At 47.6% G+C, this 27300-nt stretch overlaps 1 protein-coding gene across 3 annotated transcripts in view; it reads left to right on the forward strand.

Moving 5' to 3' along the window:
* OPCML (opioid binding protein/cell adhesion molecule like) overlaps window positions 1-27300 on the forward strand; it is a 518700-nt gene that overhangs the window by 480830 nt on the left and 10570 nt on the right. The window contains exons 4-7 of one of the 3 annotated variants that reach the window (XM_036276638.1): window positions 19885-20022; window positions 20425-20545; window positions 21011-21162; window positions 22003-22029. In XM_036276638.1, the coding sequence (XP_036132531.1) occupies window positions 19885-20022; window positions 20425-20545; window positions 21011-21162; window positions 22003-22029 (438 nt within the window). The remainder of the gene's footprint in view (window positions 1-19884; window positions 20023-20424; window positions 20546-21010; window positions 21163-22002; window positions 22030-27300) is intronic. The other 2 variants (XM_036276639.1, XM_036276640.1) reach the window with 2 other exon arrangements.

Consider the following 27300-nt stretch of genomic DNA (forward strand, 5'->3'; position numbering starts at 1 on the left):
AGGTTCCGATGGGACAGGCAGTCCATTCTTTTCACCGAGACGAAGCTCCCAGATGTCCAGGGATGCAGGGGAGAGCCCCGAAGCCTGCAGTTCCCGGTGCTGCCCGGACCAGAGCGCCCTCCTGGCCTGGAGTGGGCGGAGCACCGCTGCGGCAGAAAGCGAACAGGCGGTAAACTCGCACTACTGACCTGTTTGTACCTCTTTACTTGTGGACTCTTTGGAATGACAGCAGCAGAGCCAAGTGTCCCTTCATCACAGCAGAGTCCGGGCTACACAGGAGGCTGACCCAAGATCTCCTTGCTGCCCTGTGCCTCCCCCCACCCAGGAATGAACCCGCTGCCTCCTCCTGTCTGCCCTGTGTCCTGCTTCCCCACACCCCACCCCTGCCTTGTGAATTCGACAAAGTTAACACCTGATTAATAACTCCATGACAGACCAGCTCCTGGATCTGCCCGGAATTGGAAAATTATGTTCAGTTCAGTAGTAACTGATGGGGATGCTCTCCTCTTTTTCTGCAGCTGACCGGCTTTGTAATTGTGATTTAATAATGTAAATATCACTTGTTTTCTTCTCAAGATGAATTGCTTTCTGGTTTTAAGCTCAGGAATCTTTAGACTTTCTTATATCTTTGGCTCTTCTCACGAGATTTCAAGTGAGATGTATTCCTTATTTTGCTACGTCTTTTCTTTAAACACACACACACACACAATTTGAATCAGTGGTTGGAAGGGACACATTGTTTTTTTCAACCAGATCTTGATTATCCAGTGTTAGAGCTAACACTTTTTAAAAACAATCTAATCTCACCCCGTGTTGTTTGTTGTTGTCACTGTTGTTTTTAGCCAGTGATGAAACAGGAGGCCTAGAGTTGTTAAGTAACTTACTCAAGTGTACATAATTAGAGATTGCTCAGAATAGTGCTATTTCCTGTGAAAACAAAGTTGGAAAAGAATGCCTGGGATACTGTGATTTATAACCAGAAACCTGTGTTTGGCCTTCATCCAGGTTCTGGCACAAAGCTCTTACAGCCCTAGGAATATCCTGGGACTTGGGGAAAGGTGTCTTTTCTTATGTTAATGTTGTGACTTTTGGACAGCACCTAAGGATGGAGGCTGGTTGCCAGGGAAACCAATTATGTGGTTAGGGGGTTGGGACTTTTCATCCTCCCCCTCTCCCACCCACCCCTGCCACCACCCACTGGGGGAAGGTGGAGAGAGGGGCTGAAGATTGAGTTCAATCACCAATAGCCAATGACTTAATCAATTAGGCCTGTTTAATGAAGCCTCCATAAAAACCCAAAAGGAGAGATTCTGGCTTGGGAAACATGGATATTTGGGGAGCGTGGGGTGCCTGGAGACTCTGGCTTGGGAAACGTGGATATTTGGGGAGCGTGGGGGGCCTGGAGGGGGCATGAAGCCCTGCACCCTTTCCCTATACCTTACCTTATGAATCTCTTCTATCTTGCTGTTCCAGAGTTATATCCTTTTATAATAAACCAGTAATCTAGGAAGTAACATCCTTCCTGAGTTCTAGCCTCTCCAGCACGCTAACCAAACCCAAGGAGGGGCTGTGGGGCTCTGATCTATAGGCAGCTGGTCAGAGCACAAGGCACAGACTGCACATGCCATTAGCATCTGAAGTGGAGGGTATGGGACAGTCGTAAGACTGAGCCCTTAACCTGTGGGATCTGACACTATCTCCAGGTAGATAGCATCATAGCATCAGCATTGAGTTGATTGTTGGCTACCAGCTGGTGTTGAATTGCTCGTTGTGAGGGGAAAACCCAGGCATTGGAATTGGTATCAGAGTGGCCATGGCTCTATGTTTTACTTCTCTATTGCATGTTTCTCTACTACTCTGCATACATATCATATGTGTATCTCTGTGTTCATCTCTGTAATATGCAGAACCAATAAATAGCACTGCTGCCCGGCAGGTGTGGCTCAGTGGTGGAGCATCGACCCATGCACCAAGAGGTCACCAGTTCAATTCTGGTCAGGGCACATGCCCAGGTTGTGGGTCAAATCCCCAGTGGGGGGCGTGCAGGAGGCGGCCAATCGATGTTCTCTCTCGTCAATCTTTCTGTCTCTCTCCCTCTCTCTTCCTCTTGCTCTAAAATCGATAAAGAAAAAAATTTTTTTAAATAAATAAATAAATAGCACTGCTCCTTACATTAATTGCTTGAGTTACAATCAGACTGCATATAATATCTTATAATTTGAAAACAGCTCTGGAATTGCGTGTTAGTAGAGCAAGCGCAGGGGCGCATTGTGAAGGTGGCTGACACTCTCCACCCTGACCCGTCCTCTTCAGGAACTCCCTCTGCGCGGGCCTAGGAATCCACAGGCCCCACCTGTCGACAGACCCGGTTGCAGGTACCTGCCCTGTGTGGCGTGATGTACAACAGCTCCTCCAACCTCCCCCTTTTATCCTGGGTGCTTCCCTCCGGGCCTGCCCGGTCACCCTTACCTCCCTCCTTGTTTTTCTGCCCCAGAATGGCACCGATTACCAAGAAGGCAGAGGTTCCATGCCTCCTGAGATAACCAAAACCAAACTGACAAGCCAGTTTGAGCCCGTAGGAAAGAAAATCCAGGAATTCCCGGGACTTCCCTTCCTTCCCAGGTGCGCTCATTCTGACAGGCCTGCGGGGACACATGACCACCGCGCTCAGGGAACCCGGACGAGGCGGACGTGGGGGCGCCGCAGGGCCCGGTGAGGGAGCTGTAGGGCTGGAGCCTTGGCCTTCACCTCCCACCCAGGGGGCTGAGCGGCTGCCTCTTTCAGACAGAGATGGCCCCAAGCTTCAGAGGCAGCAGCAGGATTCATACCCCCAAACTCCACTCCCCAGAAGCCTCGGGCCTTGACGAAAGCTAGCTGGTTGCTGTCCAGTGACTGGTGATAAGAGCACAGACTCACTATGTACTGCACCAGAAGAGCTGTCACGGATTAAGGTAGGAAAAGAACAGTGGCTGAGAACCTGAAAAATGTGCTGGTTCAATGCACCCATTTTTCAGATAAGAACACTGAGAGTGAGGGGAAGTGGGTGGGCCAGAGTTCCTGGCTAATTAATAGCAGAGTGAAGAAGAGAACCTTGGCTCCCTAGGCTTCTGTTAGACTTGACTTTGTCCGAGCTCTCCAGAGAAACAGCCAATGGGATAGAGAGAGACAGACAAGACAAGAGTCATTATAGGAATTGGCTCATGTTGTTGTGGGGACTAAGAAGTCCCAGGATCTGCCATCTGCAAACAGAAGAATCAGGAAAGCCCGTGATGTAATTCAGTCTGAGTCTGAAGGTCTGACAACTAGGGGAGTGGATGGTGTGAATCCCAGCCCTGAAGCCAGAGGCCACAGAGGAGGTAGGGGGAGAGGGGGCACTCATGTAAGTCCTAGAGTTTGAAGGCCCAAGAACCAGGAGCTCTGATGTCCAAGGGCAGGAGAAGATGGATGTCCTAGTTAAGAAGAAGGAGAATTTGCCCTTCCTCCAACTTTTCCTTCTGTTCACGTCTTCCGTGGCCTGGTTGGTGGCTGCACACATAGGGAAAGGCAACCTGTTTCACTTGGTCCACTGGTTCAAATGCTAATCTCTTCTGGAAACTCTCAAAGACACACCAAGAATTAACACTGACTAGCCATCCAGGCATCCCTTAGCCCATTCACTGGACCGCAGGCCGATGCTCTAACCGCTGAGCCAACCCGGCCAGGGCCACCCCTTCGCCCATTCACTGGACCACAGGCCGATGCTCTAACCGCTGAGCCAACCCGGCCAGGGCCACCCCTTAGCCCATTCAAATGGACACATAACCAGTCAGCACATGGTCCCTCCGATCTTGTTGGTTCTGTTCTGGTAATGCCATAGATCTGCTTATCTCTTAGTACTGGTTCCCTGATTGGGAAGGATTGGATAACTAAGAAGGAATATTTTCAGAGAAAACAGGAGAGGACGGAAAGCAAAGAGAAGCCCACTTTCCTGCATTAGAATGTACCTCAGAGCCATGAAAATGGGCCTCGAATCATATAAGTGGATGATTAGTTGTACCTGGAAGACATTATTCCAATCTACCCATCAAGGGGAGGGGAAAAAAGCAGCTACTTGTCAAAATCTGCATGAATAGGAGTCTTAGAAGGAAGAGGAAATAATGAATTTCCCCCATTAATACAAGACATTACCTTCAGACACACACAGTCCTTCATACTTGTCAAAACCTCTCTTTCCTCCCCTTCTCGGAGCAGCTACCGAGCAGTGACAGATGAGGGCCACCTTGAAACTGCACGGTGCCTCTATTCTTGAGCCTGCGTGGTCAGACCCCAGGTGCAGCTGGGGCAGCCTAGGTCAGTTCCGCAGCGTGCTCGCCAGACGCAGGGTCTCTGGTATTTCTTCAAAGGTCAGTGACCCTGAGCTCCCGGGTTACACCTCTGCCCAGCAGCACCATGGGCATCAGAGTTCCAGAACTTAAGAAATTATTTGGAATTCTTGGGCATAGAGCATACTGCTAAGTTATAAGATGTTATCTGACCTTAGAGGTCACTTGGTGCCATTTTTTATTCGACAGGAAAAAAATAATTGGATTGTTAAAAACACTTACTCAAAACCGCATGCCGTAGTAGTGGCCAAACAGGTTAGATCTCAGGTCTTCTGATGTCCAATCAGTGGGGTTCTCCACCTATTCCTGTGACTGGCACAGAGTCACAGCAGGCCACGTATTATAAGACTCCTGTGGTGACCAGGCTAAGGGGGAGGCAGGAGCAGAGAAATCAGCTTCCTAAGGGTCTACGTTGGATGGTAAGAGGGAGACCGACTTGCCTAGAAGAGCAGAAGCTGCAGATGCAGAGAGAGCCCTCGACAGACAGTTTCCAAAAGGACCCAGCGTCACAGCAGGTGCTCCTAGGCCCTTTCTCCCAGGTCCCCGAAGGCGCAGGCGTGAGCAAAGCCGCCTCCCTGCTGTGCGACCTGTGCAGAACGTCTCCGGCTGTGGCCTGCATGCCAAGAGCACGGCTTGACTCGGCGGGTGTTTTGCCTGGAAGCTGATACCAGTATTTCAAAAATATTAATGAACATGAATAAAAGAAAAAGAAAGAAGGAGAGGAGGCAAGAGGAGTCAGTCTGCATCGAGGCCCCATCTGCAGAAAGGGCTGGACTCTTCCTCCAGAGAGCCTCCCTCAATACCCTGCACAGGCCTAAGGCGGCTTCTGAGCCTCTGGGCCACCCACGCCATCACGGGGTGCGTTCTGTGTCTGACCCGTGGGTTTCCGCCCTGGGCGCAGCGGTGCTGATGCCCTCACGCAGGAGCCTTAGGCTGCAAGCTGCTCCTCTGGTCTGCAGTCCAGGAAGGCTCACTGCTGGGCTAGTGGCCTTCCGTCCCCGAAGGACAGAGCACACGGGTCATCCCGACCCTCTTCCAGCAGAGGACATATCTGACAACCCACAGGTCACTTGGGGACCAAACCACTGTCTGTCATTAGACTCAGAAGTGTGAATGTCGGGACAGCCCCCCAGGGAGGGCCTTCCCCTGGCCAGCAGACCTCTGAGCACAAAGGACACTGTTCATCATCATCCTGGAAAGCAGGTGTCACCTGGGATTGTCCCCGACAAACCTAACTATAAGGCCTCCCTATTGTAGAAATAGCAATGGCTCGTTGGTATTGCCATGCAAAACAAGCAAACAGAAATCTCAGGAAGGAGCCAGGTGCAGAGGTTGGAGGGGACGTTTCATCCCCCCAGAGCAAGCTCGGGGTACAGCTTTCAGGCTGAGGACACGCTGTTATTCAAAACGATTTGAAGATGTTGGAGACCACCTAACCCCAATAGACTCTGACCCTCCAGAGACTGTGGGCTCAAGAAGCTGATTTCACCAAGCACCCTCAGGTAACTCGGTGTCAGACACCCACTGACCACACTGTGGCACAGGACGTCACTCTTTCACCGAAATATTCTTTTTTTTGAGAAATGGGTTCTACGTGCTTGGGTCGAGCCAGGCTTTCTAAAGATGTGAGTAATGGCCTGGCCAGTTTGGCTCAGCGGTTAGAGCATCGGACTGCGGTCCAGAGAGACCCGGGTTCGGTTCCCGCTAAGGGCATGTACCTCGGCTGTAGTTTGTCCCCGGCCCTGGTTGGTCGTGCAGGTGGCAGCCACTCGATGTGTCCCTTTCACGTCGATGTTTCTCTCTCTCTCTCTCTTCCTCTCTCTCCCTCCCACTCTATCTGTGTAAAAAATGGGAAAAGTGTCGTCGGGTGAGGATAAAAAAAAAAAAAAAAAAGATGTGAGTAATGAAGGAAGCAATATCTCGTTCAATGCCTAATCAAGGTTTTTTTTGTTTTGTTTTGTTTTTTTAATTATGGAGTTTTTAAAAGCAGTACTTTATTTAGAACCCATTTTACTTTTTAGTTGTTAGTACCAAAATAACCCTGTTGCTTCAGATTGCTAATAGTAGTAATTAAGAAAGAAAACGTGCAATAAATAAAACGTTTTCAAGCGTCTTCAATATCTTGTCAATAACTCCGCTATTTACGCTCTGCTTTTCAAAAGTAATGATTTTTTTCTTCAGTTTCTATCTCCTTTGGTCTGAATTGCTTGTTTCTGTTTATATTTGGATGCAGTTTAGGACATACATGTTAGCTGCTCTTTTCATCCACGTGGGCTTCTGTTCTCAGTGAGTTTCAGCTCCTGCCCTCCGTCGCTTGTCTGCCTGCGGATGAAATCCGTTCGCTGTGTCTCCATTCTCTCCGTCTCCCTTTGCCTCTGTCTCCGTCTGCCTGTCTCTCATCCCGATCCATCTGTCTGTCCGTCTGTATCTCCGACCCACCCCTATCGCCTTTCTCTGGGGCGCACTCTGCACTTTCATTTACACGGTCTGTGCCCCGGGTATTTCTGTATCACGCACTTGGGGGCTGTCACTTTGGTTAACAATATCATCTAGATTCTAAACAATCTCTTGTCTTGAGTCTTAATACATGTAATGAACTCATCTCGGGGGGAAAACAACCCAAGTAAAACCAAACCAGCCACTGTCTTCACTGTGCTTTGGGAGGAAGCTGCTCTGTCCTCCACGCCTGCTGCGGACCTGGGCATTCTGGCCACTGTGGGCTGATGAAGGGTGGACACGCCATCAGGCCCAGCCCTGGCTACCATTACCGTACACACTGCCAGGCCCCCTCTCTGGGTCTCACCTGTGGCCATCAGGACTGATGTCCCTCACAGAGGCCAAGGGACCGTCAGAGGGCCTGAACCTGGTCAGGGCACCATGTGCTACCAGGCCCTCATGCCTCCCCCGCAGCGCGAGCCTGAAGTCTGCAGACTTAACTGACGCTTGGAAAGTTACGGCCACAGAGTCCCCAGTGTGCTAGCCAGGGGGTCATCTCCGTCATCCTTGTACATGACTGTTCGCTGAGTGTGCTGCTACTGGGGCTCCATCCCAGGCCAGTGTGATCAGTCTGTAAGCAAAGTGCCCTTTGGGGGATTCTGAAGCGCCTGGGGGGAGGCCGCTAGGCGCTCCCTCCTAGACCTGCCGAGAGGGTCCTTCGCAGTCTCTTCACTGCATCCGTCTCCAGACAAACCCTTCCCATCCACTCACCCTTGGCTTTTCTCCGCCTGGTGAAAGGATCCCTGCACCAGAGTTGAGCTTTCTGGTACATCGTGCTCTTTGGGTGCACTGGGTCTACTGGACAAGTCCCTTGAGCACTTCTCCTCCTGTGCCATCCTCAGCTGTCCCATCAGAACACGGGGCCGACTAGGAAACTCCCCATTGGCGGAGCGTCTGTGCCCCCAGCTGCTGGGAGCGCGGCTCACGTACTCTCCCCCCACAAGAGGTGCAGTTAGCTCTCGCGGTAACACTGCTCACTGGCCAGCTGCTGCCAGCTCCAGGAGGCCAGCCAGGCAGCCTGTAAGGGTGAGCCACCCTTCCGCGGGGAGGCCCCGACGGCTCAGCCTGGGGACGGTCCTCGGAGCCCAAGACAAAGAGCTTCTGTCGCCGCCTGCAAGGGAGATGTTGACCCAGAGTATCCAAACCAAAATGAGTCGAGCACAATTCAGTTGCTTGCATTAAATAAGGGAAAATGAAACAGAGGGTTTATCACACTTTTCATCAACTTCAAGGCAGTGAAGGGAGCGTCCTGGGGTTGGGAGCGGGCAAGGGTGGCATGTACTGCTGTCCACACTCCCTGTTCAGGTCAGGACGGGAGCCCAGACCTGCCCATTGCAAGGACAGTCAAGGGGTGGGGAGGGCAGACACTGGCAGAGAGAGGAAAGATTAAGTAAATGGAGAGGAAGAGTTTGGGGCCGGGGCAGGGGGGTTTGGAGTCTCCAAGCCTCTAGCTATCAGAAGAGTGAACAACTACTGTATGTTTATCTTACACTAGATGCACAAGGAGTTCAAAGAAGGAGAAAAGGTACTTCCTTCTCAGCACCATGGAGGAAGCAAGCTCTAACAGTACAAGACTGAGCTCCTGTGAACCAAACTGTCCCAGGTGCTAAAACCTTCCCCCAAACCCAGCTCAGGGATGTTTCCAATGTTTCTGTTCTGCAGAAGAAGCAGGCTCCGTGCCAGGAGGTGTGTGACCGAGACAGTGCCAGGAGACCTCTAGGAAGGAGAGAGACACTAGGTGGCCGCCCGCAGGTTCCGGACAGAAACGCCCCCTGCACCCCCTGGAGGAAAAGGCCCCTCTTCCACTGCGGTCACACGTTTTCTCCCCCATAGGTGATGGGCAACTATTGTCCTTGGAAAGGTGATTTACTCAGGCATCCACTGGACCCAGCTGAGCAGGAATAAGGCCATCATCTGGAGTGGGGGCAGCACTCCAGGTTCCCCTCACCTTCTGTTCCACTTCTGCTGGGGCCTGAGGGGTCCTCCCTACCTGTCTCCATTGCAACACAGGCCAACTTTCGGGCTGTGACTGAGTACCCAAGTCCGGTATTCCTACTGCACAAGTCTACATATCTTCAGTTCGTAGAGCGAAAAGCAAGAACCTGTGTCAGCCTCAGATGGCAAGCAAGCCCAGCTTGACAGCAGGAAAGCTAATATCTTGATCTTTGTGGCTCATTTTGTGTGATTATGTTCTACTGACCAGAATCATAGAGAGAGAAACGGATGAGTGACGAGAACGGGGCACACGTCCCACATGGATTTCTGACGGTACCTACCGTGTCCTACGTACCTCAGGGCGGAGAAGCAGTGGAAAGGGACGGCTTCGGACAGTCCCTTCCTTGGCCCGACCTTGCTCCTGACCTCTAGGGCATGATGTCCAGCAAATACACAAGATGCCAGTCAATGCACTTTTTCTAGGCATGGTCCACTCCCGGCAGGGGTAGAATTTCAGTGCCTTGATGCAGCTTGGTGAGTGGGCAAGAAGCGATTTTCCCAGATAGATCAAACAACCCAGCAGTGGTGCACCCAGTCAGAAGCATGTGCCTGATCATCTGCACATCTGACTCCAACCTTCCAAGTTTAGTGCTGATAGTGATCACCTATGCTAGCCCTTCTTGCTGGGCAGGAGGCAAACTTCTTTTCTTGCTTTTCCAGAAATCCTACCATTGGAGCCACATGGACTTCCGGGGTGTGCACCTCTCCCCACTCCCACTGGCTTCCTTCTCCTCTGGCTTTCCTGTCCGTCCGACTTCTCTTTCCTCCGGCCATTTCCTGGCCATGCTCTGTGGAGGTGCCTCCTTGAACACGGGTCCTGTCTCTCCTGCTCTCGTCCTCCTGAGCTCATGTTCTCTGTGGCACCTGTTCCTAGGCATGTGCCACTGCGAGCCACCTCCTGATGGATCTCATGAGAAAAGCTGTGACAGAAGCTGACATTTAACCTCAAAAGTAACTTCTGTAGGTAGAGCAGTAGCTTCCCTTGGCTTGTGAGAAGGACAGTGGGCTGGGGACACCTAGGAGGCAACTTTTAATCACTTCAAAGGTGTTACCAGGCTGGGTTTGTTTTGATATAAGGATAATTTTTTTGGACTACGTGAATATTCTAGCAAAGAAATTAGGCTACCTCATGGAGTCATCCCAAGGGGGAGATATTCTGTGAGGGACAATAATCCAAAATAGTAGAAGGCTACAGTCTTTGAACCTCATCATCCTTTCAACTCTATAATTCTAAGGAATTGGTGAGACAAAAGAAGGGAAAATTGGACATAGGAGTGATGGCCAAGATGCAGCTGGCATGGAGGGACGGGATGGAAAGGGGGAAAGAGCTGGGTCAGGAAGCTTCCAGAATTTATTCTGATTTCCTATTCGATCTCTTCATCCCTGAATGCTTAGGTTCATTCAGCTCTTAGTACCTCTTTCTGACCCACCACACTTCATTTCAATTAAAAATTAAGAATTTTAAGAATGAGAATTTTAAGAATTGAGCTCAGTGTTGACCTATGCATTAAGAGGTTGCTGGTTTGATTCCTGCTCAGGGCACATGCCCAGGTTCTGGGCCCGATCCCCAGTGGGGGGCATGCAGGAGGCGGACAATCAATGTTCTCACTCATCAATGTTTCTCTCTCTCTCTCCCTCTCCTTTCTTCTCTCTCTAAAATCAATAAAGAATAATCTTTTTTTTTTTTTTTTTTTTAATAATTGAGTTCAAGGGCAGAAAACTATAAACTCCTCCAGTTTGGGGCTCATGAGACTGTAGACGACCCAGGGTCAATGACTTTGTCTTCTGCACCATCTGCACCCTCCACAGTGTTCCTCGACTCCTCCGTCATGGTGGGTGGGAGTTAGGCCAGGGACATCGGCCACCCCAGGATCCTTCCCCGAGACAGTCTCTCTGCCCCGGCATTTCTAAGATGGAGCAGGTCCTTCTTATCCAGAGCTTGTTCTTTGCATTCTGTGACTGTGATAAGTCATAAGACAGTCCCTGGAGAAGAAACCCCTGGTGCCCACAGAGCCCGAGGGCTTAATCCCCCCACTCCCCGGACCATGTCCTATGTCCAAGGGGCCTGGACCAGGGACCTCCCCCACCCCCTGATAAACGGTCTTGTCTGTGTCCCTGCAGATCGAAATCTCGCTAATACCGTGAAGCAGGCGTATCTTCTCCCAAGCGCTCCTCCGTGGAAAGGAATAGCCCCTCCTGGTAAATATATTCCTGCCAGTGCTTCAGAATCCACTTCCTTTGCTGGCACCCATGTTGTACTGGGCTGTCTGAAGGCACAGAGCAGGTTGATAATGCCCCTAGGTTACGGCTTATTACAGGACACCTCACCATCAAGCAAAGCCGTGAGGCAGACGGGATGCGCCTGTTCGGGCACTGTGTCAGGGAGCACACCTCTCTTAAGGTCCCTTCTGAAAGTCTCTTCCGAATGTGTCCACTGGCACCAAGCCTTCTGCAGCTGCCCTTCTTTACTGCCTCACCCCAGTGCATACTTCCTCTGCCTCCGCCCGCTGTCCCTTCTGTCCCGCCCTCTGCGTGTCTCCCAGCCCGTTTCCCGCCCTTTGCCCCCAGGGCAGCAGGTTGCCCCTGGCAGCTCGCGGCCTCTGCCCCTCCTCTGCAGCGTGGAGTCAGAGCGCTGCATTGCAACCGGACCTGCAGTGGGCAGGGAAGGCGCAACCCCTGCAGTTCCCCCGGTCTCCAGGCCCTGAGCAACCTAGACTCCTTCTGCTTTAAAAATCTCGCCCAGTATTCGAAGTGGATAAGAAAATAGCATCGCGCCACCTTCAATGGGCTTGAGATGAGGAGTGTCAGCGTGGGTGTCCCATCTCTTAGCCAAGTAACAGTGTTGACAGCGCGCATGTTTTGTAGTAAGACCATAAGGAGCTTTAAGCTTTAAGGGAGCAGATGCTCAAACTCAATGGACCCTTCTGAGCCTTGTACTCCAAAGAGAAGTTGTCCTTGATACGCTGCTCCACAGAGACCTTAGCATGAGAGGCACTCAGTGGCCCTGGTTGACCTACTGGCCACTTCACAGCGCAGGTAATTATACATGTGTGAGTAAGAGAGCCAGGAGGAGAAGGTGATGATGCGTTCTAGCGTCAGTACTCAGTGTGGGCCTCAGACCCACAGCACAGAAATCCTTGGATACTTGTTAGGAGTACAGAATCCCAGGCCCCACTTTAGGCCCCCTGAATCAGGTACATATACATATATACATATACACATACACACATACACATACACACATATACACATACACATATATATATAAATCCTAGAAGAATTCATATGCAAATTAAAATCTGAGAAGCTCTCATTTTATAGCACAAACTTGAAAAATTCATTTTCTCACTTAATGAGGTCATATTATCGTAATGATCCCCATTTTGCATGAAACACTCTCTTCCTTCCTCCTTTTTTTTGCTGTCACATAGCCATCCCGTACACACAGCATGACAGAGAGAAAATAGATCCCCACTCCAGAGAGTGCTGCTCTGTCCTACCCTTCCCCCACGAAGGGACCAGGAACCGTCCTGCTCACCCAAGTGCGAGACCACTCCCGGTCCCAGCACACCGGCCTGGTTCGTCTCCGAACTGACCCCTTCCCTTCATGCAGCCACCACTCTGCCACTGACTTGGAGTCATTGACCTGTTTTCTCAGGGCCTTGAAGACATCTGTCCCATCTCCACCACGCAGCATGATATGGTCTCTCCCATTCTCTCCAAGGAAGGGGTCAGTGCCCCTGCCTGAGGCCCCTTGCAGGTTGCTCATTTGTTTGGGTAAATGCAGTGGGTTTTAATTACCTGTGGCCAATACACTGTACTACATTTTGAAAGAATAACGGAGTCTTTGAAGTAGGAAACCTGACTTTCGATCCTGCCATATTTATTCATTGCAGAAAAGGTACTGTACAATGAATCTACAAATTTGTTTTGGTGCATTTGATTTCTTGTTGTTTAACCCTTATAAACACTTAGATTGGTCCCCCAGCATTATTTCAACAATGAGGCAATATTCATCTTTGTTAGACTTTCTGAAATACGTAATCTTAGAATCTCCTTTAATTCTGAGATTCTATTAAGTCTAAGAAAAATAAGGAAAAAAGGATGAAATATTGTGTATATACATATGTGTATGTATCCCTCTAATGAACCTTGAGGAGTTACAACATGCACTAACCCGAATGATTAAATGTCTGTGGGGGCAGGGGGCTGTGTTCAGCATCATCACTCTGAGATCCCAGCAAAGAGGGCCCTGTCCCAAGCCCCAGGAGGTACCATGCTCTGGAGTGTCTTCCTTGAAATGTTCTAAGTTTCCCTCTGGTGCCTGAGACCAGCCTCAACCAGCAATACCATTCAGGAGAGACACTCACATTCAAGACCGGGAGTGGGGACCAGAACACATCCCTCCCCTTCAGGACACATTTCCAACCTCGATAAAAAATCAACCAATCAGAAAACCAAAAGGAAAAAACAATTAAAAAACAGGAAGACAGCTTAAGAGAACTATTTCCAGTAGGGACAACTGGAAACATAATACTATTTGCATCATAGGAGTTCCCAAAGAAGAAGAAAATGAACAGGTTTAGAGAATATATATTTGAAGAAATAGTGACAGAAAACTTCCCTAATTTGGTGCAGGCAGAAGGCATTCAAATTCAAGAAGCACAGTGAGCCCCAAGTAAGAAGAACCCAAACAGGCACACACCAAGACACATAGTAATTAAAATGCCAAAAATTAAAGACAAAGAGAGAATCCTAAAGGCAGCAAGAGTTAAGCAACAGGTTACCTACAAAGGGACCTCCATAAGGCTCTAAGCTGACTTCTCAACAGAAACACTATAGGCCAGAAGGCAATTGCATAAATTAATCAAGGTCATAAAAAACAAGGATCTGAATCCAGGACTACTCTACCCAGCAAGGCTATCATTCAACATAGAAGATCAAATAAAGAGCTTCCCAGACAAAAAAAAAAAAAAAAATAGGCTAAGAGAATACATTAGCACCAAACCAGCACTTCAACAAATGTTAAAAGGACTGATGTAATTAGTAGAAGAAATAGGAAGAAAAATATAACCACACTAAGCAAAAATGGCAATAAATAAGAACATATCAATAATCACCTTAAATGTAAATGGATTGAATGCTCCCATATAAAGACACAGAGTACCTGACTGGATAAGAAATCATGACTCACATATATGTTGTTTACAAGAGACCCACCTCACAACAAAAGACTCACATAGGTTGAAAGTGAAGGGATGAAAAAAACTCTTCCAAGCAAACGGAAAGGAAAAAAAGCTGGGGTAACAATACTCATATCTGATCAAATAGATTTAAAAATGTAGGCCATAACTAGAGACTAAGAAGGCCACTACATAATATTGAAAGGATCTATCCAACAGGAAGATATAAGCTTGGTAAACATATAAGCACCCAATATAGGAGCACCAAAATATTTTTAAAATCTTCTGGGGACTTCAAAGGAGAAATCGAAAGCAAATCAATCATAGCAGGGAACTTCAACATGCCGCTGACATCACTGGATAGATCCTCTAGGAAAAAAAATAGCAAGGAGACACTAAATAAAGCACTAGACCAAATGGATTTAATAGGTATTTACAGAGAATTGCACCCCAAAACTACAGAATTCACATTCTTCTCAAGTGCACATGGGACATTCTCAAAGATAGACCATATGTTAGGACACAAAGCAAGTCTCTACAAATTCAAGAAGATTGAAATCATATCAAGCATCTTCTCAGATCACAATGGAATGAAAATACAAATCAATTGCAAAAAGAACATGCAAAGACATTTGAACACATGGAGGATAAATAGCATGTTATTGAACAATGAGTGGGTTACCATAGAGATCAAGGAAGAAATTAAAAAATTCCTGGAAACCAATGAAAATGAACACACAACAACACAAAATCTATGAAATACAGCAAAAGCAGTTCTGATAGGAAAGTTCATAGCACTACAGGCCTACCTCGAGAAACAAAAAAAATTTCTAATAGACTATCTAACCTCACTACTTAAAGAACTAGAAAGCAAACAAAAGAAAAACCCCAAAGCAAATAGAAGGAAAGAAATAGTAAAGATCAGAGCAGAAATAAATGACATAGAGACCAAAAAAAAAACCCAAAATATTTCAAAGGATCAATGAAACAAAGAGCTGGTTTTTCGAAAAGATAAACAAGATTGATGGGCCCTTAGCTACACTCACCAAGAAACAAAGAGAGAGAAACCAAATACACAAAATCAAAAATGAAAGAGGAGAAGTAAAAACTGACACCACAAAAATACAAAGGATTGTTAACAAATGCTACGAACAATTATATGGCAACAAATTTGACAATCTAAGCAAAACGGACAAATTTCTACAAACACATAGTCTCCCAAAACTGGACTGGGAAGAGATAAAAAAATCGAACAGACCAATAACAACTAAGGAAATTGAAGACATAATCAGGACTCTCCCAGCAAACAAAAGCCCAGGCCTGGATGGCTTCATGGGGGTAGTTTTACCTAACAGTCAAAGAAGAACTAATACCCATTCTCCTCAAACTATTTCAAAAAATTCAAGAAGAAGAAAGACTTCCAAACTCATTTTATGTGGCCAATATAATTCTAATTCCAAAACCAAAAAAAAGACACTACAAAGAAATAAAACTACAGGCCAATATCCCTGATGAACATAAGTGCCAAAATCCTGAACAAAATACTAGCACATCGGATCCAGCAATATATCAAAAAAGTTATTCACCATGACCAAGTGGGATTCATCCCAAGGATGCAAGGCTGTCACAATGTTTGCAAATCAATAAATGTCATACACCACATAAACAAAATGAAGGATAAAAACCACATGATCATATCAACAGATGCTGAAAAAGCCTTTGACAAAATCCAGCACCCATTTCTGATAAAAATGCTCAGCAATGTGGGAATAGAGAGATCATATCTTGACATAATAAAGGCCATATATGAAAGACCTACAGCAGACCTCATGCTTAATGGGCAAAAACTAAAAGCATTTTCTTTAAGAACATGAACAACACAGGGTTGCCCACTTTTGCCACTCTTATTTAACATAGTACTGGAAGTCTTAGCCACAGCAATCAAACATGAAGAAAAAATAAAAGGGATCCAAATTGGAAAGGAGGAAGTGAAACTGTCATTATTCGCAGATGACATGATACTATATATAGAAAACCCCAAAGACTCCATCAAAAATTTACTAGACTTAATAAATGAATTTGCAATGTAGCAGAATACAAAATTAACATCAAGAAATTGACAGCATTCTTATACACCAATGGTGAAGTCACAGAAAGAGAAACTTAAAAAACAATCCCATTTACCATTGCAGCAAAAAAACTTAAGATATTTAGGAATAAACTTAACCAAAGAAGTAAAGAACCTATTTGCAGAAAACTACAGGACATTGTAAAAAGAAATAGGAGAAGATATAAAAAAGTGGAAGCACATACTTTGTTCATGGTTCAGAAGAATTAACATCATTAAAATGTCCATACTACCCAAAGCAATATATAGATTCAATGCAATCCCCATCAAAATACCAATGACATACTTCACAGAACTAGAAAAAATACTTCAAAAGTTTATATGGAATGAAAAAGGACCCCAAATAGCCATAGCAATCTTGAAAAGGAAGGACAAAGTAGGTGGGATCACAATTCCAGATATCAGGTTATACGACAAAGCCACTGTAATCAAAACAGCCTGGGACTGGCCACAAGAACAGGCATATAGACCAGTGGAACAGAACAGAGAACCCAGAAATGAACCCAAGACACTATGCTCAATTAATATTTGACAAAGGTGGCAAGAGCATACAGTGGAGTAAAGACAGCCTCTTTAAAAAATGGTGTTGGGAAAATTGGACAGCTACATGCAAAAAAATGAAAGTAGTCCACCAACTTACACCATACATAAGAATAAACTCAAAATGGATAAAAGACTTAAATGTGACTTGTGAATTTATAAAAAATCTTAGAAGAAAATGTAGGCAACAAAATTTTGGACATAATAAGCAGCAGAATTTCCAATGATACATCACCTAGGCAACAGAAACAAAGCAAAAATAAGCACATGGGACTACATCAATCTAAAAACTTCTGCACAGCAAAAGAAACAACCATCAAAATGGAAAGGCAACCCACTGTATGGGAGAGCATAATTGCCAATGATACATCGGTTAAGGGGTTAATTTCCAAAATATATAGAGTACTCATACAACTTAACAAAAGAAAGACAAAGAACTCAATTAAAAAGATGGGCAGAGGAGCTAAGTAGACACCTCTCCCAACAGGACATACAAATAGCTAAGGGACATATGAAGAAATGCTCATCGTTACTAATCATCAGAGAGATACAAATTAAAACAACAATTAGGTATCACCTCACACCTGTCAGAATGGCTGCCATCAACAAATCATCAAACAAGTGCTGGCAAGGGTGTGGAGAAAACAGGACTCTAGTACACTGCTGGTGGGAATGCAGACTAGTGCAGCCACTATGGATAACACTATGGTATTACCTCAAGAAATTAAAACTTGAATTGCTATTTGACCCAGTGATCCCACTTCTAGATATATACCCTAAGAAGACTGAAACACCAACCAGAAAGAGTATATGTACCCCCATGTTCATAGTAGCACTACTTTCAATAGCTAAGATCTGGAAACAGCCCAAATGTCCATCAGTAGACGAACAGATAAAAAAGCAGTGGTACTTATACACAATGGAGTACTATGCAGCTGTAAAAAAATATATCTCTTATCCTTTCACGCGACATGGAGAGACCTGTAAAGTATTATTCTAAGCGAAACAAGCCAAACAGAGAAAGACAAATGTCACATGATCTCACTTATTTGTGGAATATAATGAACATAACAGCCTGAGGAATAGGGCAGACCAAAGATGTGGAATTAGGGTACAGACTGACAACCCTCAGAAGAGGGGATGGTGGGGGGAGGAAAGACATAAACCACAGAACTTATATGCATGTATGCATAACCAATGGACACGGACAACAAAGCTGGAGATGGGGTGGGGGGATGGGGAGGAAGGTGTTAATGGGGAAAAAAAAGATAAACATTTGTAACAAAAATAAATTAAAAAAAAAAAACAACAATATCCAGCTTGATGATTCTCTTTATTTTCTAAATGTACTTTCAACTTACAGATATCAAGTTTCACTTTCAAAAGAACCAAGTTGGCCACAGTTGAAGTTTTCAAAAGAATGTCATATGCTTGAAAGTAACCTTAAAAGAGTTATTCCTAAAATATTTTGAGCATTGGCAGGCATTTTTCTAATAAGTGTGTATTTGTTGAAGGGGCTCATACTCCTATGGATGTTTGGATTCTACTGTTTCTGTTAAAATCTTCCATGAAGTCACTCCTCATGTTTGAGAGATGGCCTCCTTTTTGGGATTTTTTTTTTTTTTTTTACCAGAAAGGAATATAATAGGGAATTGAGTTAAATATTACAAAGTGCTCTAATTTTTTTAGATGTTGAGTACTATGTTTAGCAAAAGTCCCTGTAAGTATGAAAGATCACAGAACTGCGACCACATTCTTCCATTGAAAAGTATCGGGGATTCTTGCCAAGTTTTGCTGTTCACGATTATTTGTTCAGTACTTTTGTTGAGTTAGCCACTAGCTCTGACGCTCGTTGGGGCTAGGTATTGCCCTTTACCTCCTGATTGTGGAAGAACGTTGCTGTGTGTCCTGCCTTCCTCCAGTAGCTCAAATCAGCACTGACTTTAAGTACGAGTAACTGAACTTAAATAACATACACATCTGTGCCTTTCGATCTATGGGAACCACTGGATCTACTGAACTGACAGCTACAGCTATTGAAGATGATCTTTGAGCAGGACACTTGTTACAGCTCCGTGATTCAAGACACCATTAGCACTGTTTGCTTATTCACCTTGGGCAAGAATGCACTCAGCCCAACATGATGTCGGTGCTTTCAGAGTAGCAGACCGCTCTGCCAGCTAACATTTTGGTGGCAACTCTTAGTTATGTGGCCAATTTTACTGACCCTTTATTTTCAAGTGTTTTTGTTTGCATCTGACCCACAGATTTGGCTTTCATTTGCTTTTTGTTTGGTGAATTACTTGCCAATAAAGGCTCACATTTTCATACTGAAAAAAAAAAAAGTAAATTTTTTTAAAATTGATTTTTAAAGAGAGAGGAAAAAAGGAGAGAGAGATAGAAACATGGATGAGAGAGAACATCCATTGGCCACCTCCAACACGTCCCCCACTGGGGATTGAGCTCACAACCTGGGCATGTGCCGAGATGGGGAATCAAACCGGCGACCTCTTGGTGCATGGGTTGATGCTCAACCACTGAGCCACACTGGCCGGGCATGTTTATTTTATGTTGGCAAATTTTATTGAACACCTAAAGCATAGGGTCACAAAGTCCTTTTTTATTTATTCATTCTTCAGTTTATCTTCTCCTGCACAGCGAAAACCAAACAGCTGTCTGGCACTTATTTGTAGTAAATTGTTAAGTGTCACTCATTTGTCCTACACACAGTAGTCATTTGCATTGTGCAGTGAAGGGCCTTTCTACATAGTGAAACATTGAGATGGCCATACTAACAGACTAACGGTGTCCCCACAGCTGTACTATATTACTGCCCATGACAACTCTCTTTAAAATGCCCTAGGTTAGTACCGCGCTGTGCTGTTTCACATGGACTCTGTCAGTTTATCTCATAACATTCACCTAAGCACAGTAATATCTCATTATCAATTGGTCTAAAAAGCTCAAGTGAATTGGACAAAGCACGCTGACCCAAGACTCGAGCAGAACATTTATTTCTTCAAATGCCATCTTCTGGGGGCTAACAGGGGGTTTTGTGACCGTGATGTTTAAATCCCACTTCTACAGCGTTTCCTATCTCATCCGACCGGTTCTGGACGTGAATGTGCGCTGTCCCTGGTCTCCCAGGTTCACGACTGCTCCCCTGCTTCTCTCCTCCCAGAAGGCCAGGTCTTCGTGAGTGAGGATGAGTACCTGGACATCTCGGACATCAAGCGCGACCAGTCCGGAGAGTACGAATGCAGCGCCTTGAATGACGTCGCGGCGCCCGACGTGCGGAAAGTCACCGTCACCGTGAACTGTGAGTTGGTCGTTCTCGGGGGGAAAGACGGACTAGGGATGAAGGGACACGCTGGCCACGGCAATGCCATTTTCTGATAGACCCAAGTTGTCTCCAACAGGAAAACACTTGATCAATTGCTGTGCCCATCACTGCCTCCCCTGCCCTGGAGCCTTCCTGTGACCGTCACAGCTTTAGCCAGTGGGGAGAATTGTTAGCTTTGAGTTGGTTTGAAGCCCTAAAGAAGATGCTGGGGTAAATGCAATATCTTCAAGCAAGAAGTTTTTGTTTTGTTTTTCCCCCCCTACAATAGATGGCTATTTAACTGGGAAGGTAGGGTGCCGTAAGAAATCCATTCGCACACCAGGTGACTGAATGTGCCTTGTATCCATTTCACGGAATCACTGTGCCTTCCCCCCACAGACCCTCCCTATATCTCGAAAGCCAAGAACACCGGTGTCTCCGTGGGCCAGAAGGGCATCTTGAGCTGCGAAGCCTCGGCCGTGCCGACAGCGGAGTTTCAGTGGTTCAAGGAAGATACCAGGTACCTTGACAGTGAAAACGGGCATGTCCGGAGCAGGGCCGAAGGACCCTTTCCCACATGGCAGGGGAGTGATGACGTGAAGGACCAAGATACGGTGAAACCAGCATGCATTGTGGCCTTTGTAAGGGTCTCCTTTTAGAACCAGAAACAACCAATGGAGGAAGCTGGGAAGTGGACATGATTTTGAGCTTCTTTCTGAATCTGAGATGAGTTGTACCTGACAGTCTTTGTTGACGAGAAGCCAGTCATTTAGCCTTTGGAGCGTGAGCCTCCTTCCCCCTTGCCTCCCAACGGGAGGCGTGGTGCTCAGGGCTTGAGTTCCAGGAACGGGGTTAGACGGCGGGCAGGGTTTTGTGCGGGGAAGCCTCCGTGCAGGCTGATCTGTGGTATCAGTTCTCCCAGCACCTCTGCTGGCTCCTTCGCTCCATCTGTAGACCCAGACCAGCAGTACTTGTCTCGTTGCAGGCTGGCCACCGGCTTGGACGGCATGAGGATCGAGAATAAAGGGCGCATATCCACTCTGACTTTCTTCAATGTTTCAGAAAAGGATTATGGGAACTATACTTGTGTGGCCACAAACAAGCTGGGGAACACCAATGCCAGCATCACACTGTATGGTGAGTGCAGGAAGCCTGGGTTCAGTGGGCCGGGCCATGGGAGGGGATCGAGGGACTGGAGAGGGAGAAAAGCATGATCTGCTTGGCCTCTGTCCATCGGTACTGCTCAACCCCCCGCCTTAGATGCAAAATGCTTCTCCGTGTCATTGTCCTCACGTGTGATACAGTGCTGTTTACAGTGTAACTGATATCTCCTGACCTACTGAACGGCAAGGTCTGCACCTTACAGACTCAGGGAACAGTTCAATTGTAATACTATGTAAAGGTCTAGAAGGTAAATTAGATATAATTTTTGGATACCTTTTATAGTAAGAGTCTATATTTGGGGGGGGGTGTATTTATAGTTTTAAGTCAAGTCAACTGCTGCCATCATGTTTCTCCTGTCGATTGCTATGCTGTGTCCTCATTCATTGGAATGAATGGAGCAGTCCTGAGTCCAACAAGAGGACTGCTCTGTCCACAGCTGGGGCATCAAAGCCTTCTCTGGAGGTCTTTCTCTCCCAGGTGGACAGAGAGGTCTCCAGAGCCGTGATGGCCTCCCTGGGGATCCCGCTCCTTCTCCCACTGACCTTCCCACACTGCTGTGTCCATCTCCTCGGACCAGCTTGTTGTGAGCCTTCTCGTGTGTGTGTATTTGCTCATTTGCTGACATTTGGTGATAGGGAAGTGTCCGGTGAGTAGAAGGAAAAGGGATTCACCTTCCCCCGTGCACATCAGACCCCGAACAAGCTTTCGGCTTTGACATTGGCCAAACGATGTCCACCAACCATCTGAAATGTGTGATCTATGTCTTCTGTTTTCTCCCCGCATGGTGTGTGCGTTGTGCTGTGTGTGTCTTAGAAATAAGCCCCTCATCAGCAGTGGCAGGTGGGTACAGCATGCTCCTTCCTTCCTCTGCCTGTCTGAATGCTTATGCTTCTGAGTTTAAGCCTACTGCAAAGACAGGCCTGCCTGCTCCCCCTCCCTGATCGGTTTCCCTCAGTAGGCAGACTTCAGGGTCGGGTTTGTGCCATTGAAGGACCAAGCATGCAGACTAGGGTGGATTTTACATGCACACATACGGAATACTATTACATGTTTCAGGGAAAGAATTTTTTCCCCAAAACACAATGAACTTCGACCTTAAAAGGGATGAGCATTCTGCTATTTCTGCACACAGCAGCACCAAGAGGAACCCAGCCCAGACACCAAATGGCTTATCAGATTATTGTCTCTGTGGGGAAGACACCTTAGAATGAATGTTTTATACTTTCTCAGCCCAAGGCAAAAAGGGCTAAAGACTCAATTCTACAATCTTCATTTTAAAGCAGAAGTCCTCGGAGTCATTGATCGTAGTGATAATTCTGCTGACTTCTAGGCATCATGTTGGCACTGTGCAAGGCAGGTCACTCAGCCCACTTTCAAGATGAGTTGAAAGCAGGAAGACAGAGGTTAAGTAACACTGAAGCCCACGTAGCTATTGAGCAGGTGCCGGCCCTGCTCCGGGTGCTGGGTGTTTGCCCAGAGGGCACCTGGAGTGAGGCATACACACGCCGTACACGCAGATGAGGCAGCGGGTGGAGCTCAGCCGTCCGGAGGCAGAGGCCCCACAGCCCTGCTTCTCTCTGATCACGCTCAGCCCCGCAGAAGGTGCTCGTTTGAATTTCCCAGACCTGGAAGCATCCCTGGGTCCAGGACAATCACGGGCCACTCGCTCTGCCCACACCTTGAAGTCCATGGCTACCCACCCCTTGGTCTCCCCCAAAATAAAGGGTGGGATTAGGATGCTGCCTGGTCACTGACCCTGCTATCACCCCCTCGGTTAGTGGGGTTGTCAGTGGCAGGAAGTATGGCCCACAGAAGAAACCTAGGACTGACACCTCGATGGCCCAGGTTCTTGTCCCTCTTTATCATTAAGGAAAAAGCTGTGTCACCGTGTATAACAATAGCACATATATCTTCAGACTATATGAGTCTGCTAGGGCTGCTGTAACACAGTATCACAGGCCAGTGCCTTAAATAACAGGAAGTTATTCCTGAGTTCTGGAGGCCAGATTCTCAGATCCGTCAGGAAGATCCGTCCCCTGTGTTGAGGAGGGCTCTCTTCCAGGCTTGTGGATGGCTACTCTGCCTCACATGGCTTTCCTCTGAGCATCTGTGGAGAGGCAGAGAGGCAGAAAGACAGAGATGGAGCTGGAGGTGGAGGTGGAGAGAGGGAGAGAGCGGGAGAGAGACCATTGTTCTCTGATGTGTCTTCTTATTAAGACACTGATTCTATTGGATCAGGGCCTACCCTTATAGCCGCACTGCATCTTAATTATTTTTTATAGTCTCCATCTCCAAATACACACTGGGAGTTAGGGCATCAACATATGAATGGGGGTGCCCAATTCAGTTCATAGGAAAGAAGTAGCTTTACATCCCAACTTGGCCGGCCACAGTCCAGCCAATTAACCTTGCTGAGGCTTCTTGCCCACGCATGCTGTGGGGACAGCACTCTCTGCCTTGCCAGCCAGTGAGGGTGCTGAGCGAGGTCCCATGTATTTGGAGAAAGCCCCACAAGGGCTACGTTTAGATGTGTAACTGTAACAACATGCAAAAACGACAGACCTCAGGTTACTCAGCTCAAGTTGGGATACTATTCCCTGCCATTGTGAATGATCGACAGTGTGTGTTGATCACAGAGGTGTGGCCGACCGGAGACTGTTGTTGGAATATAAGGCAGGGTGGTTAATGCTGCAACGAGCCCGTCTCATCACCGCTTCCCCTGAAACGGCTGCCGGAGCTGGTGCCCCTGCACCTGTGTTTTCCTTTGCTCCGAGTCTCCTGTCCATTTCTACGACCACACTGCTGGTCCCCATCACTCGCCCTCTCCTGCTTCATCCGGTTAGTGTCCACTCACCTTTCAGCATCCCTTCCTGAAGGAAGCCTTCCCTGACCAATAAGAGCAGGTCAGTTTGCCCATGATCCACCCTCTCATCTAACACTTCTAAATGCTGCACGCAACCCAGCGCGTTCGCCAACGTTCATTCAACGGATGTTCATCAGGACCCGCGGCGACCGGGCTGCTCTAAGTGATGAGGACGCACAGTGGCACAGACAGGTGCCTTGTCTCTGGACACTTGACCTTCCGGTTGCAACGCTATTTTTGCGTCATGCATTTAGTTTGTTTTATCAAAGACCGTTTCCCCCTTCTGTGTGCTCCGTGAACATAGGGACCGTGTCTGGTTTGATCCTGAAGTACAAACACAGTAGCTGGTCAGGAAAGTATGGATGGACGAATGCGTGCACAGTGGAGGTGTGTTGGTGAGGCCAGGGACTGGAGGTCAGCTGTCAGGAATGACATGTGATAGAACAGAACGGGGCCTGTGAGTCTTGAACCTCTTGAACCAGGTTCTGCTGCTCATGCTGAGTGGCTTTGGGAAAGTCAATCTGGGTGCGTTCTGGGTCTTTCATCAGTGAAAGCATTTGAATGTGAGGTTCTCCATGTTCTCCACAAAGACTCATTCTCGGAGGCTGTGCCTGAGGGGCAAGCACCTCAACACCAGATTGAAGTGCTATTATCCAGCGCGAACCCTGTCTGACCTTCGGGAACTTTGTTTCTGGGCAATGCCCCCATGATGAGGGATAAGTGGCACTGACCACTTGCTACCTACAGGGCCACCAGACTGAGTGTTCTGTGTGTTTTACCTCATTTCATGACTCTAGGACGTAAATACTATAAGTATCCTGATTTTACAGAGGAGGCATTTGAGAGGTTAGGCAGACTATTCAATTCATACTGGCTTATAAGTGCTTGACTGGAATTAAACCTATGTATTCTGGTCCCAGAGTCTCAGCTCTTTCTGCCACTTGGCGATCCATCCCAGATTTTGATGGATCCCCCTCTAGATGGAACCCCATGCCAACAATTAGCCTCCTAGCACTTGTTTCCCACACCAACATCTCCGTTCTATCTAAATCTAAAATAATAATAATAATTATTATTATTTTATCCTCACTTGAGGACATTTTCACATTTATCTTCAGATAGAGCAGGAGGGAGGGAGGGAAGAAGAGAGAGAAACATCGATGCGAGAGAGAAACATTGAGTGGCTGCCACCCACACGACCCCAATCGGGGCTGGGGACAAACGTGCCCTTAGCTGGAACCGAACCCAGGACTCTCCGGTCCGCAGGCCGATGCTCTAACCGCTGAGCCAAACTGGCCGGGGCTAAACCTCTTATTTTAAAGCATAGTTTTTACATGTACAACCCATATACACATATCTCCCAAACACACTCACACACACACACACACACACACACGACATTCTCAGGCACGCAGTGCTGTTTACCCTCAAGGACTATAAAGTTTCTTTTTTTTGGAGACCCTTTGACTCTGCACTGTGAATCCATAACAACACACACACACAATAGATCTCTTGCAGAAACACACCTTTCATTTATTTCCTATCTGCATGCAGAGAACAAGGAAAGACGGGATAAAAGCAATTTCAGAGAATACAGGAGACAAAGACAGAGGAGACAATAGGACGGTGAGTGGGTTGAAACAGGAAGTGGTTCGGTAAACTGGGGGAGGACAGCACAGTGCGCGGGAGGTTCTCGCAGGTGAGTGCCTCTGGGGCGTCCGTATGAGCGGTTTGTTTCTTGACCACCAGCTACTATCCTTCAAAAGCCACACAGACAGGACGGGTCACACGGGCAGCGTATCAACTCAAAGTGGCGTTGTAGCCTCTGTACGTTCTGTAGCCCCAGGCAACTGCAGGAACTGAAAAGGCAGCGGCATGTAGGAAGAGACCAGCACGAGGGGAAAGGAAAACTGGGTTCTGGTCCCCACTCTGCTCCAGAAAAACCACGACTCCCTTTGCCTCGTGGTTGTCCATCAAATATAAGAACAGGGCAAGGCGGACTCCCAGCTGGCTTCCAGCTTCCTAAGTCTCTGGTCTGAATTGAAAAAATAAATAAACAATGAAAAGGTAGGGTAAGCAGCTCATCTCCAAAGACCTATCTCCCCTCACCTTGGAAATGGTGGCACACAGCTGTGCTGCTGAAACGGGGCTTGCTCTGCGTGTACGTGAGCCCCACGGAGCGGATGCGGCCCGTGAAGTCCATCTGTAGCCCTGGTACCTTGAAGTCCTGCCAGGCCGCGTGCCACGGGGGCATGGCCAGGCGCAGCTGGCTGTCCACAGCTCAGCTCGCCCTCTCAGAAGCCACGCACGTCCTCTCCATTGCCAGCTCGCGTGGCCTCCACTGGGTCTTGAGCAAGAGGCCCCGCCCCCATCCTCAGAGCGCTGGGAAGCCGAACCGTCCGTGGCGCTGCAGAGAATGCAGGCGCTTAATGAGCCATATAAATGCTTGGATTACTGGAACTGGCAGGCAGAGGGGCAGGAAATGCAAACAAAGCCAGAAAGGAGGGGGATGCCGCAGAGAGAAAAGCAGATTTCTCACATTTTATCTGTGAAATCGGAGCGATACAAATTAGTTGCATTAAGAGTTAAGAATCGAGAAAAGGGACGACTCCTAGCCATCTTGTCATTGCAAATGAAAATGGCAAAACACTCCAGCTACGGCAACATCTGGGTCTGAATTCGTTCCTCAGGCAAAGCTGCAGCCCTCGGAGCAGCTGACTGCAGCCCACCGCAGAGACCTGGACGCCGGGAGGGCAGAATCTGCATTTTCCTTTGCTAATGGCCACTCCTCCAGAATGAATACACATATCAGGCTGCTCTTCACCCCGATTTCTTCAACTGGAAGCAGCTCTCCCTTCCCCCCTTCGCTCACCTCCCCAGGGCACCCTGGTCCTTGCAGGCAGAGGGCTCAAAGCCTTTACCCCTCCCACCGCCACCCCACTCCTGCCCCCTCCTCTACCAAGGTGTCCACACAACCCCCAATGGCTTCGGGTGATACCCGAGGAGTGGGCCTGAGGGTCTGAGGATTCTCTTGGGTGCTGCCCGTGAACGTTTGCCCTTCCTTCTAAACCCCCCAGAAGGAGGTCAGGGGAGGTGGCCCCCCTTCCTTCCAGTGCCTTCCACACCTCATTTCTGCTCCTTCTGACACCCAGCCTCCTCCCAGCTCCGGTCCTCCCTGTGGCCCCGACATCCCGGCTCTGGCTTCTGTGACATGACCAGCGGAAGCCTCGACTCTTACCCGCTCGGTC

Source organism: Molossus molossus, unplaced genomic scaffold, assembly GCF_014108415.1.
Source record: "Molossus molossus isolate mMolMol1 unplaced genomic scaffold, mMolMol1.p scaffold_m16_p_22, whole genome shotgun sequence".
In the NCBI taxonomy this organism is placed as follows: Eukaryota; Metazoa; Chordata; class Mammalia; order Chiroptera; family Molossidae; genus Molossus; species Molossus molossus.